The 14,113-nt window shown below is 35.1% G+C and overlaps 1 protein-coding gene across 3 annotated transcripts in view; it reads right to left on the minus strand.

Moving 5' to 3' along the window:
* The window catches only part of LOC125646363 (dual 3',5'-cyclic-AMP and -GMP phosphodiesterase 11A-like), an 81,921-nt gene that overhangs the window by 44,491 nt on the left and 23,317 nt on the right, over positions 1-14,113 (minus strand). For all 3 annotated transcript variants that reach the window (XM_048872607.2, XM_048872606.2, XM_048872608.2), the window contains exon 2: positions 2,762-2,920. In XM_048872607.2, coding sequence (XP_048728564.2) covers positions 2,762-2,920 — 159 coding nt within the window. The remainder of the gene's footprint in view (positions 1-2,761; positions 2,921-14,113) is intronic.

A 14,113-nucleotide genomic window follows, 5' to 3' on the forward strand; every position in this document is an offset into this window, starting at 1 on the left:
AGAATTTGTCATTATTCGTTATAATGATAAACTTGTTTTTATTTGTGTCTAGCTTCTCTTCTACTTGTTTTAAAGTTCGTTTTTAAAAGTAGATTATACTCACAAATCCAGTTAGATTTATTTTGTATAACATTAGAGAAATATTCTATGTCATGAAAATTTTCCTCTTGGTCAAATAGACCCTTTACGTACAGAATCCTTCCTTTTGCCCAAGGAATGTAAAATAAAGAATGGTTTTTTTTGGAAATTTTCATTTCGCCAGATAGGTTGTGATAGAGCCTTGTCTGCTGATGCATATATTTTTTCTTTAAGTTTGCATTCATTAAACGCACACAAAATTTCACAGTAAAAAGTTGGTAGTTATTTAAAAAGCATTTTTAAGACCACAGATATTTGCATTGCTAGATTTTAAGAGATAAATCAAATCTATTGATTTTTACTTGTACATGGTCCGAAAAGGGTTTTTATTGTAGAATTATTTTTGGATAAGCGCTTAATCCACATAGCTTTTAACGATTTGAATTTACTTTCCACATCGACAATCCCGACTCCACCATCAACAATATTCCCAATTACGGTATTTCTTTTAATTCTATCGCGTTTCCCCCATAGAAAATTAAAAATAAATTTTTGAATAGTCTTCAAAGTTTCTTCATATGGGTAATTCAGAATCGTGCCACTATGATATAATTGAGTAAGTGCTAATGTATTTATGACAGAACATTTTCCAAAGAGAGTAAGTTTTCTGTTTTTCCACACGTTAATTTTTTTTTCCAATTTCTTATCATTCCCGTTTTTCTCATAGCATTTTTCAATATCATGACCTATATATATTCTAAGGCATCGGACTGGGTCATTTGTAATTTCGATATCGCATTAGTTTCATATCTATTTTAAGGGATCCTGGTAAAATCCCTTCTGTTTTCTTCATGTTTAATTGCATACCTGAAACTCGACTACAGATATTAGCGTTTTCCATAGAATTTACATCTAATAATGGCAGTGACGCATCATCTGCATGCTGTAGAAGTTTTATTTCGGTGCCCATATTGTCGTTTGTGAAACCTTTTATATTTTCAGCGGACTTAAATTTTAGTGACATTATTTCTACAACAAAAAGAAAAATCATTGCTGAAACTGGATACCCTTGTTTGATTCCCCTTTTTATTAAGCATTTTTTAGAGATCCAACCATTATTTTTTATTCGAAAGACTCGATTTTCATATAGAATGTTTTTCCATTTCAAAAACTGAGGACCAAAAATAATTAAAAAAAAAAAAAAAAAAGAAGTTCCAATCTATAGAGTCATAAGCTTTTTGAAAGTCTAAAAATAAAAGAATACCTTCTTCATTATTAGATTCGCAATATTCAAATATATCTAACAGAAGCCGTGCATTTGTGCCAAGTAAATCTACCTTTGATGTATGCCGTTTGATCTTTACTTATGAGTTTATCAATGATTTCCTGTAACCTTTTTACGAAGATAAAGGCGAGTATCTTATAATCGCAATTAGTCAAGCTAATACATGTAGGTCTATAATTATGTAGGTCAGTTCTTTGCCTTTTTTGTGGATCAATGATATTATTGAGAATCTCTGTGTAAAGGCATTTCGTTGTTTTCAAAAGTTTGTTTAAGCGAATTGTAGTAAAAATCTTTCATTTCATTCCAAAATATTTTGTGAAATTCAACAGGTAATCCATCTGAGCCAGGGAACTTGTTATTTTTCATTTGTTTAATAGCGTGTTCACCAGTTTTATTCAATATTTCATTGTTTCCTGTTTTTATTTCGTGCATTACGTTTGATGATAGTTTTTGTGTTGTTGTTGTTGTTTTTACATGAAGAGATATAAATGTTAAAAGTGGGAAAAAAGACAACTGAAAATGGAAATAGAAAATGATTTCCTTCAATTCGCAATTTTACTGGTTACTTCAAGAGATAAATAATCTGACATGTTTTCTGTTGATGTTTTAAGTATTATTTCACTACTGAAGCATATAGAAAAATTGTGCTCTTCCTTTCAAACTTTAACATTGTTCTTTTCAATCGGCGGGTGTGACCGGTGGACAGGAGGTGCTTACTCCTCCTAGGCACCCGATCCCACCTCTGGTATATCCAGGGGTCCGTGTTTGCACAATTCTCTATTTTGAATTGCTTGTAGGAGTTGTGAGATTGATCACTGTTCGTTATCTTCACATTTCATGCACCCATCATTCTTTGTAACAACATATAATATAATATATATATATATATATATATATATATATATATATATAATTATATAACTTAGTAACTAAGTATTCTGAAATAAATTTTCTTAGAAGAACCACGTCAGTTTGAATTAATCGATACCTACCTAAAATCTCATCTTTCACTGAACCTCTCTCGTGCCTCTTAATTTGTTGATGTTATGTTGGTTAGTGTCCTTTGTCTTTGCCTTATCTATCCCGTGTCTCAGCTTTGTTAAAGACCTATTGGTTTCTCACCTTTTCGTCGTCTTTGCTGAACCCCTCCCGTATCCCCGCTTTGTTAACGACTTGTTGATTGGTTCTCACCATTTCGTCGCCTTTGCTGAACCCCTCCCGTATCCCCGCTTTGTTAACGACTTGTTGATTGGTTCTCACCTTTTCGTCGTCTTTGCTGAACCCCTCCCGTATCCCCGCTTTGTTATCGACTTGTTGATTGGTTCTCACCTTTTCGTCGTCTTTGCTGAACCACTCCTGTGTCCCTGTTTTGTTAACAACTTGTTGATTGGTTCTCACCTTTTCGTCGTCTTTGCTGAACTCCTCCTGTGTCCCCGCTTTGTTAATGACCTGCGCCACTGCTACCACCTCGTCATCAGCATTTCGTATTGGCATACAAAGCAGGGCGTCGGTCCGGTACCCCGTAATTTTGTCCACATCATCATTGTATCGGGTATCCTGTAAAATGAAATAATAAAGAACCATAGCTGGAAATGTATGTGTCGGAGCGTATCTCTCTCTCTCTCTCTCTCTCTCTCTCTCTCTCAAAAGAGAAAGGGAATAATTAATAATAAACTGAACAATATCAAAAGGTCTTGACAGAGGGGGGGGGATAGGTTATTGAATTCACCGGCATGTGTTTAGTCTTAAACAGTATGTCAATTTTAACTAATTTCTGGAACAAACACGAAGTTTTAAATATTCATAATGTTTATCCAGTCTGACCGCACGCTAAATAACAATTAGTACGGAAAGTGTCTCCCCTTAGTTGTTCTTTGTAAAAACTCCAGGGAAATCATACTGAGGACAGTAATTGTGAGCGTTATCCAATTTGCACTCTGGCATGTGACTTCCCATTGCAGTACTAACTAATCCTAACTTCTTTATGATGTATATTGTAAACCGACGCTCTCTCTCTCTCTCTCTCTCTCTCTCTCTCTCTCTCTCTCTCTCTCTCTCTCTCTAACTATACAATTCCACAAGAAGATGATGGATTTCCTGGAATACCAAATCAAGACTGTTTGCAGTAACCCATAGCAACATTTAGTCTGGGAAGAACCGCGTTTGAGAAATTCGTTGTTATATAAATTCATCTCTTATCTGTACATTGGCATACAACACAATCCATTTTTAAAACTTATTCATCGCTGTTCAATTACCAAATAGATAGTGGTTATCATGTGTTTTAGGTGTACATGTATTTCATAGTTTACTCAATGGGCTGTCTCTCTCGTGTACGATATGATATGAAAAGTGAAGTAACGTCTCATAAATCCCATAAAGCATACATAAGTAAGAGTAGGGTAAATACGGACCCCATGACACCAAATGTGGGATCAGGTTAGGTGCGTAGGAGTAGTAAACATCCCCTGTTGACCGGCCACACCCGCCGTAAGCCCTCTACATGCACTCCGTATCCAATCTCTCACCAGAGGGCGTATTACGCTGCGCTACAACACCTCTGTCAACGTCTGAATGTCAAGATTCTTGGCAAAACTTATTTCTACCTATTGCATTATAAAGTATGATTTTACAAGTTTTAGTGTTAAGCTTAAAATCTTACAGCAAGTTCACAAAAACAACGAATTCAATGATTATTCTAGTATTATTGGATGAATGAATATTTATATAAAACCTTTTAATTCGCTCAGGTGTCGCATATTTACCAGCTCCTGCATTTATAAAATTCAGACAAGTGTTTGATTTGCTTAGATATGATCATTACAGTTTGATATGCTAAGTTAGTTTTAGTACAGTTTGATATGATTTGTAGACGTTGACAGAGGTATTAGTGGAGCGTAGCGGGAACGATAACTCTGGGTAGAGATTGCTCCGTATCAGGTAAACGGAGTAATCCGTAGTCAAAATCAGTATGTAAATAACGCTCTTACAATTGGTATGAAATAAGTCAGACAGCATTCGGCATAGCGACAAGTTGTGTTTGCAAATAAGATCATTATATACTACCATATACATGTACTAGTAGTATATGAATGATCTCTGATCAGCTGTTGAAATGTGTAGCTCTTTAAAAAGAACATATCGCATGTTACTAAACTTTTCAGTAAAATTAATTCTTTGTATGCCAAAAATGACTTTCAATGAGTTTTAAATGAAATAGTTTGCGTAGTTTTTGAATTTGAGAGCGACGAAATTAAATTTTTATTTACTGTCGATATTTTACGCGTCATAATGTGGGCCTCAAGTGAGAAGGTTTGCAACCAGCTGTTCGCAATTTTATGAACGGATTAAATTTAATCGACAAACAATCCAATTATCACGTTAACTACTTGTAGATAACATTGCATTGGGGCGTTATGTACCGCTTACGTGGGTATTAGCTGTCAAAGGAAGGGGTGTCGACTGATTTTCTCTCTCAATTTTTTCAAATCGTGAGGTATAAGACATGCGTGATTTTTTGTCGGGGTAAGGACATTGCCTTGAAAAACCAGTCGCCTTTGACCACGCACTTTTCTAAATAGCAGCTGGACAGAGACCCATTTAAACTGCGAGAAAAAAGTTATTTAGAAGCTAAGCACAGCTAAACATATGCATTCTGTTCTGGTCTTTATCATTTGACAAAATACACACTCGCGCCTTGGGAATAAAAAATGCCCTTGTAACAACACCTCAGTTCTTACCAAGTTGTAGATTTACATAACTTTTAAAGATCAAAAATATTATAGATAATAAAATATTGTATTTTGGTAAAACTTCATTGTTTCCGGTTAAAACTTCATGAACCCGAGTAGCAGATAGCTTAGGAACTCTTCTTTTCATGAAGGTAACGACTTGTAAGTCACAATTTAAAGTCACTTGCGTTAAAAATAAAGTATTGTGATTTTATCTTTGAATTTGATTATTTTTATTTATCGAAATGCACCCGTGACAGTCGACCTAGTTGTCAACGATAGTACATTGCACGTATATCATACTTTTTCTGATCCAAAAATAAATATTAATCACACAGTTTACTATAAACACAACGCCAAACACAGAAGTTTAAAGGAATAACCGTATCAAATAGTGTTTAGACTTGAGCGACCCATGGAAACGTTTATTCACAATTACAGAGTTCATACTCGCTATATTCTTGGGTATTTACATCGATTATTTTCCTAAAACACATACGGTTTGAATGTTAATAATCTGGAAATATATCAACATCGAAATGTTGTCCATGGTGAATAATGGTTAATAGGAGATTCAGTTTTTAAAGATTTTACAATCAGTTATCGAAGAATGACACATGTGACGTCACTGCACCACGTGACTACCAAACTAATCAACGAGATTTCTTACATATCGGGGCTCAGATTTAAATCCGAATTGTGGCTAATTATCGCAATATTTCTACGAACTAACTATTAGAATTACTAGTAATGGCTAGTACTATATTCATAACAAGACAAGTTGCACATAACTTTGTGTACTTTGGAAACATGCTTGAATATCATCAATAGATATAAGTGAGGTCATTTTCCCAACTTTAAATCGTTGAATGTTTATTGTGTATGGCACGTACACGTACACTAGTAACTGATTTGATGAAACCAACAATACAGGACTATAATAAATTATATAACAGATGCCAATAGTAGAACTGTGGTCATTCATATATCTCGTGATCATTAACGCCTCCTTCAGGTACACAATACTAAGTGTAACGGTGACTGTCCATTCCACTGCTTGAAGTTCTCGATGTCTGAATAGCCCTAATGAAGTATGCGTTAGATACACACATAATAAGTAATACCGGTACTATTCCATGATAAAGCCGGCAGATGAAACGCCCCGTTCATTACCCACCTGTAGTTGACACAGTGAGGTTGAACAGTTTCTTGAGCAATGCTTAAACCTTTTACCTTCAAATGTCGCACAATTACCGTAACATTAATCAATATAAATGGAACATTACATCTCATCAAAACAACGATTTTTATTCTCAGTGCAGAATAACTTTATGTACATCTCATCGGCATCATCCTAATAGACAGATCCTAGAAACATCTTAAATATTACCGTATAAATACTTCACAGAGGTCCTCAGCTGCTAACTAATGTTGTTAAACGGAAAGCCATTGTCTCCAGTAAACCTATTAGGAATGTATCTTCACTGACAGTGCATTCAGCAACAACAGCTTGATGGAGTTCTTATCAAGCGTCATTGCAGGTCCCTATCAACTAGCTTCCAACTCTAAGGATTCCGTATTTAGTTTTGTAATCTCTGCAAAACCTTACCCTCTAATGCAAGGACACGGACAGAAAAATATTCACTCTATGCAACCAATCACGTTTTATTTTAGGGTGAAAACGAGGTTTTGAGACCGTGATCCACAAAGTGACTTGATCAAGGTCATAGGTCAGGCTTCATTTCCTGATACTGACCTGATGGTGAATGGTTCGTGTTTTACTATGCTAATACTTACTCCTGATATGATTTGATCCTATTTCTAATCATTTTTGACATATTGAGACCTCTTTTTCCAATTTTGGCAATTATCATTAAATTAAAACTTTACCAATTTTTTTTTCCAGCTGCGCACAAATACACTGTTTTCAGGATTTGGTCCTCTGGAAGCCCGCAACTGAGGCGTTCGTTGATTTCTTCATCAATTGTGAGCCCCTTTCCTTTGTACTTAAGTTATATCATTACAGCAGAGTGTCACTGAATCGTGCGAATGTCGTTAGGTTGACCTTCAATCCGCTGGGTTTTTTTTCAGGAATGCTACCATGCATTTAAAGATTTGCTATCAAATTGTAGGGATATTTAAAGGTCATTAGAGGAAAACCGCATAAAATCCTTGTATACTAACATTTTATACCCAAGGCTCCGAGTTCCTATTGATTTCCATATTTTAGAATCGAAAGACAAGATCATCAACAAGTACTTTTGCAGATGTCCCGCTATGCACAGCTAATGTTTCTCTCAGCATCGAGGTTATCAGATACATTGTTAATTAATTCTAGCTTGCACCACATTCCTTTTACCACCACACCAACCTAAGAATTATGAAAAATCGCAGACTATTACTTTGTACACAACCATGGATGACACTATCCTCGTTTGTACTAATTCTCTCGTCTTAGTCTGGATTAACTAACCTCACTGGATGACGCTAACTAGTAAACAAAAGTACGGGGGTACTACTAAAACAATGTGTGTACGATGGTGCCCGGTGTAAAATCTTGGGTTCCTTGTATGAATTCTAAATAACGATACTTATCAAAGGTAGTGGGGGAATTTTTGTTGTTGTTGTAAACCAGGGTTAAACTGTCACATTCAAGTTAAAGGAAGTATACATAAAAAAAAAATACAATGCTGCATTATAAACTTTTAAAACATCCTGAAACTAAATAGTGTGGCTTGATTTGATCAATTAAACACATTTTGGAGGCCATCCATTATTTCCCAGCATGCATCTGTGCTCTGATGTAGATGAAAAACATTCCTGTTGGTTACTGGGTCACTAGCAGCATAAGAAGATCATGGATTCATATTAGAATTGATGGAACAAAATAAATTGGATTCCAAAAGTTTATAATGCAGCATTGTATAAATCTAAAAACAATGTATCAAGAAAAAGAAGAAAACACTCCCACAAAATATCTCCAGCTCCTAAACTTCTTGACTTTTTCAGAAGCACTATATATTTCAAGATTGAAAATCAAATTAATTCTATAAGATTTTAAAATATTTGGAGATAAATGAGGTGATTGTGTCATATAAAAGTACTGCAATACTTTCATGCAATTTAGATATTGATAATAATTGATGTACATGGTCCACAGATAAAGTTTGGAAATACAATTTACAATTTTACTATTTGTTTACACACAAAAAATGTATTTATTCGGAATCTGTATCAAAGTCTGAGGTTTCAAGGAATCCTTCATAATTGCAGTGTTCATTAGGATAGGTTTCCTTATTTTTTGTTACAAGAAATGAGGCCAAAACTACTTTGATTTTTCCCCAAGAGGCTGACCTCGTCTGACCTAGTTCATAAACTGTCTGTAGGCCATAAACCTTGATTGCATGTCTTCCACAGAATTGTTACTGTATTCTATCACGTGTGTCTAATTGGAAATGTTTACACACAAATGGCATGTTATGTTTAGATTTTAATACATGTGAATACAGAAGGTGTATTTCATTTTTGTGTTTTTCTTACTTGCTATTTAAGTCTTATGGGACTCTTTTTCTCTGGATACCTAAATGTAAGCTGTATCAATTGTAACAGGAATTAGACGATCGACAGTTTTTACAGATGAAACAATTAACAAACCAAGTATATAGGCTCTTTCGTTTACATTTTTTTCCTAAGCAGGTTTTAAGGGGAAAAAACTATTTTTAGTTGCGATAGTCCTAATAGATAACACTGCATCTGATGTACGAATTGAAAGTGTGTCTAAAACAAACGAACAAGGACAGTGTTACAAATACTGGACACAGAAAGATCTTTACATTTGATGAATAATCAGATTTCCCTCACTAAGATTTAATACGTTTTGAAATAAATCATACTTATTTCATCTATGATTACTTGGAATCGCTACCGCTCGTCGGCTTACACGTTTTCTAGGCAAATCTCATAAACTGTCAAACGCGACCGAATTTCCTCGCATTTGCATTGTTGTACGTCGTGATCATGCACATAAAAATCGAAATAAAAACTTCCTTTGAAAAGTGAGGTAACATTCTATGATCATTAATTCGTATATTGAATATATTTCTTCTATAAAAGTATGAAACTTGAGCAAGCATGCGCACTTATCTTATTGATTGAAATTTAACCGAGAAAAAAATTTGAAAATCTCCCCCAAAAAAGACAATTTTGGATTTAACATGCTTTATTTCGATAGACGAAAATAAAAGAAAGCCCAGATATATTTAGAATGAGTCCTCTTCTATTTGTTGATGTTTCGATTTCAGTTTCATATTTCGACATAACCAGGGGCATACATGTATACTGGGGCTTGGCTCTTACAGCAGTTAGCCCTTTCTTTAATGTGTACGTAAAGTAAGCAAATTGTATTTACAAATGGTACCCTCAATGACATATTTAATCACAGGACCAAGGTTTGTACCGTTCATTGTATGTCCTCGAAACTTAAGGGATCTAGATTGCGACAGAAGTGAAAAACGGAAAATGTATTTGTATTGCTTGTAGGAGTTATGAGATTGATCACTGTTCGTTATCTTCACCTTGCATGTGCTAGTACAACCCTCTAATAATTCATGTTATTTATTGTTTAAATCTAATAAAAGGGTTGAAATGCTGTCTGCTTAGCATCTTTTAAAATATACCAAGTTGCACCAGATTGAAACCATCATTAAAGCTAGCATGTACGTTTCCGTATCTGCATCCTTTTTCTCAATCTGCTTTCAAGAAATTATGCCAGATTACTGAAAAGTAAAAGAGGATAAAGGCTGTATTTGCACGCACACGCACCTCCACAATTTTGGAAACAACAACGAAAATTATGCGTTACATTACATTTTGGTATGTAGCCTTTTATGTAATTACCGAATTTTTAAAACTTTATCTGTCCTATTTCACGAAATTGGATCTCCCAAAAGTGTTTAAATTAGACGAAAATATTCAAAATCCCACAAATTACAGGATAATTTTGGTTTTAAAAAATTACATCATCTTGATTCTGGAACTTTTCCCCCCACATCGATGGTACTTTGAAATGCGTAACGTCACCCTAAGTACTAGTATTTGAGGTGAAAATGAGCTCCAACAGATGCAAAAATGTGGTCTTATAGCTAAGGTTACTACAGAAAAAGGTCAGTTTTATGTCGCAACATTTACTTTCATGATATTGCCAACACAAATGCTTATGTCTTCACCTCACCTCACAACTGCCAATTAGGAAATATGATATCATTTTGAGTGTTATGGGGATATGTCATGAAGTTGGTCACGTGATCAATTACTATAACGCCCAAAGGGCGTAGCGCACTGATGAATTTTTTTGTTCCAATTTTCCCTATGATACCGCCATAGAGAAAGGAAGCATAAGATTCATTTTTTATCATTTGATCATCATTTAAATATTTTAAAACATTGAGTTTGAATAATAAAACATGATTATATTTTCAAATTCATTACCATCTTCCAAGGAAAACGGTATTATATAGTTGAAGTATTTTACAGTCTTAGGACAATACACTCCCACTCCTTTGTAATTGATAGAAATTATATGATGTGGAAATTTTAATTCATTTCATTGGTTGAAATTCTGTTCAACGCAAGGGAGATAATATTGTGATGATCTAATTTACGTACGACTTAACAATTTTACAGAATTTTCAATCTTAAAAGGGAGAGAGAAAACGCAGAGAAGAAAGAAGAAAAATTGCAATAGAATGATTGATTGATTGCTGTTTTACGCCGTTTTGGCAATATTTAAGCCATTTTACGGCGGTTGACTAATTGAATTATGTTTGGTTGTGAGTGTTTGGGTTTCCCTGACGGCCCCAATGAGCCTACTCTTTTTCGAACATCAGGGAAACGGTCTTTTGCGTGCCAAGGGGGTTGTGATCCTTGACACGGGACACCCTTTAACGTCCCATCCGACGGACATAGCAATATAATGAAACTAACATTTTAATCTTATTCATAACAACTATCAAAAACATTTCTATAATTCAACAAATAACAGAAGTGGTCTTCATCGCACGTAAACCTTAAAATTCCTCTTGACACTGTGAGGAACTCTGTACTATTTGCAGAGGACACTGTGAGGAACTCTGTACTATTTGTAGAGGACACTGTAAGGAACTCTGTACTATTTGTAGAAGACACTGTGAGGAACTCTGTACTATTTGTGGAAGACACTGTGAGAAACTCTGTACTATTTGTAGAAGACACTGTGAGGAACTCTGTACTATTTGTAGAAGACACTGAGGAACTCTGTACTATTTGTAGAAGACACTGAGGAACTCTGTACTATTTGTAGATGACACTGTGAGGAACTCTGTACTATTTGTAGAAGACACTGTGAGGAACTCTGTACTATTTGTAGAAGACACTATGAGGAACCGCTCTTTGGTGGTACAAGTTACAATAAATGTTGTATACTGTTTTATAACTATCCATCTTTTTGAATGGTGTGTCGTGAGTAACAACTTCTTTGATCATTACGAAACAGAACAAGAAATGATGCCACAAGGTGGATATACTAAACTGTAAAGACATACATGTACAAATTTCTCTCTCTCTCTCTCTCTCTCTCTCTCTCTCTCTCTCTCTCTCTCTCTCTCTCTCTCTCTCTCTCTCTCTCTCGATCATCCTGGCCCTTTTAGACCAGAGATGATAAATCATCATAATGGATTTCGCATCTGACAACATATGTGGATGGTATATAGGGCTGTGTGTAAATTTTATACAGGCTCTGCATGTTATCACCAACGTAAAACATGTTACATCAGCAATGTGGCAATTTTGAACCTTAGAAGATCAATACACAATCACTCATCATATTTTTCAACATCTGTCACAAGAAGTCATTTTCTTTTCTTAGGACTGCGATTATAAATTTTGAGAGAAATTGTGGGACCGTTAAACAGATATGATGAACTGTGGGTATGCGCATGGCAGCTCTTACATTCCAGTCAGATTTTGTCATCACTCGTCCATATAGATAAAAATTTAATGATGGCAAACATGAACTCTCTCTCTTCTTTCTGAGTTTATGAAAACAGATATTTTGACAGAATTCTTCGCGTCGTTATTGTAAACAAGCAGACTTTACGACGAGACGTCCTTTAATAAAGAAATAAAGAAGGTCAATCTTTGAAGAAATACAGGTTCTCCTCTTTCGTGCGATGTTTCACATGAAAAGGATGTGTCCTTCCCAGTACATTTTATCACAAAGCACACAATCTACTGATAGCTGTCTGGCTCCCCTTTATCATCTATTTTGCGTGTTACCGCAATTTTCCATTCAAAGTTTCTTCTGATGTATTGCATTAGTAGGTTTCCATTCATCTTCCCGAAAATACCCGATTAATCACCAAATAGCGGAAGCTATCATTTAATATCTCCATCACACTTTATCCTCGCTGTTTTAAGATGACAATATATTAAAATCGTCGTCATTTGTGAAAATAAAAGTTTATCAATTTTCAGTAAATTTCCTTAATAATTTAGATGGCTGCTGTATCATGTTTCTATATTATGTAGATAGGGAAGTCCCAGTATTGACGTTATCAACCTCCCTACCGCGCTAGATACAGTGTTCTGACAGGAAGGCCTGAATTTCAGCTATATTATACATATTGGGGGAAATTTAGCACTTTGAAGGAAATCAATTGCAGATATGGTGCGATTTAGCAAACTTAGCAAAACGGAGTAACCTTGAGATTTATTTATTTATGTAGAGTGATTCTGACAGTCTATGTAGAGTGATTCTGACAGTCTATGTAGAGTGATTCACACAGTCTATGTAGAGTGATTCTGACACAGTTTATGTAGAGTGATTCTGACACAGTCTATGTAGAGTGATTCTGACACAGTCTATGTAGAGTGATTCTGACAGTCTATGTAGAGTGATTCTGACACAGTCTATGTAGAGTGATTCTGACACAGTCTATGTAGAGTGATTCTGACACAGTCTATGTAGAGTGATTCTGACACAGTCTATTTAGAGTGATTCTGACAGTCCATGTAGAGTGATTCTGACAGTCTATGTAGAGTGATTCTGACAGTCTATGTAGAGTGATTCTGACACAGTCTATGTAGAGTGATTCTGACACAGTCTATGTAGAGTGATTCTGACACAGTCTATGTAGAGTGATTCTGACACAGTCTATGTAGAGTGATTCTGACAGATCTCTCTACATATTATCAAAACAACAGTATTTCAATGATATCAGAGATTCCAATCATAATCTTTGAATAACACAAAACTTCAGAAAAACTGTACAGAATATGTGGTAGATGTCCTTGTATGGTGTGTGATTTTGTAGAATAATTTGTCATCTTCGCTTTTCCTTTAAATGAAAAAGGTCTGTCCTTTTAGCTCTGTCTGGCTGAGATTCTGTTAACATTTCAGCAACTTTCAAGTCAAGGACTACTCCTGGTGAACAGTGTCATAAAAACAACGTGACGATAACGAACCAACGACTTCTAAACTCGTCACGGTGATGTCGACAATAGGAGACATCTCTTGCAGTCTGGAAATTGATTTTCACTCTTTTTGATGTAAAATACTTATAATGACGAATTCCCTTGGGGGATATCTTTTTGTTGGATATTTCAAAGAAATGATTAAAGATCATGGTCGCAAAAAATCATAAAAAAAACCGAAGTCATTTGTATGAGTACAATCTTTCACGTTAACTGTCCGACTTTTTACACAGTGATCACATCACGTGACTAACAATGGCGGTTCCTTCTGATGCATTTATCTTTTACGAAGAGAGGGCCGTATTAATTCTTTTAAAAATCATATACAGAGAAAATGCCGACTTGTAATTGCATAATTAAAGAAGGTACATTTTTGTAATTTAAAAGTTTAATATATTGATACGGAGTGAACAGGTTTTTATTTTATCACCAGGTAACATGATGCGATTGGTGGTTGTCCGTCGTCGTTTGTCATGTTAATCATCAACTTCTTTAAAAATGCATAGTAATT

This window comes from Ostrea edulis, chromosome 6, assembly GCF_947568905.1.
Source record: "Ostrea edulis chromosome 6, xbOstEdul1.1, whole genome shotgun sequence".
NCBI classification, from domain to species: Eukaryota; Metazoa; Mollusca; class Bivalvia; order Ostreida; family Ostreidae; genus Ostrea; species Ostrea edulis.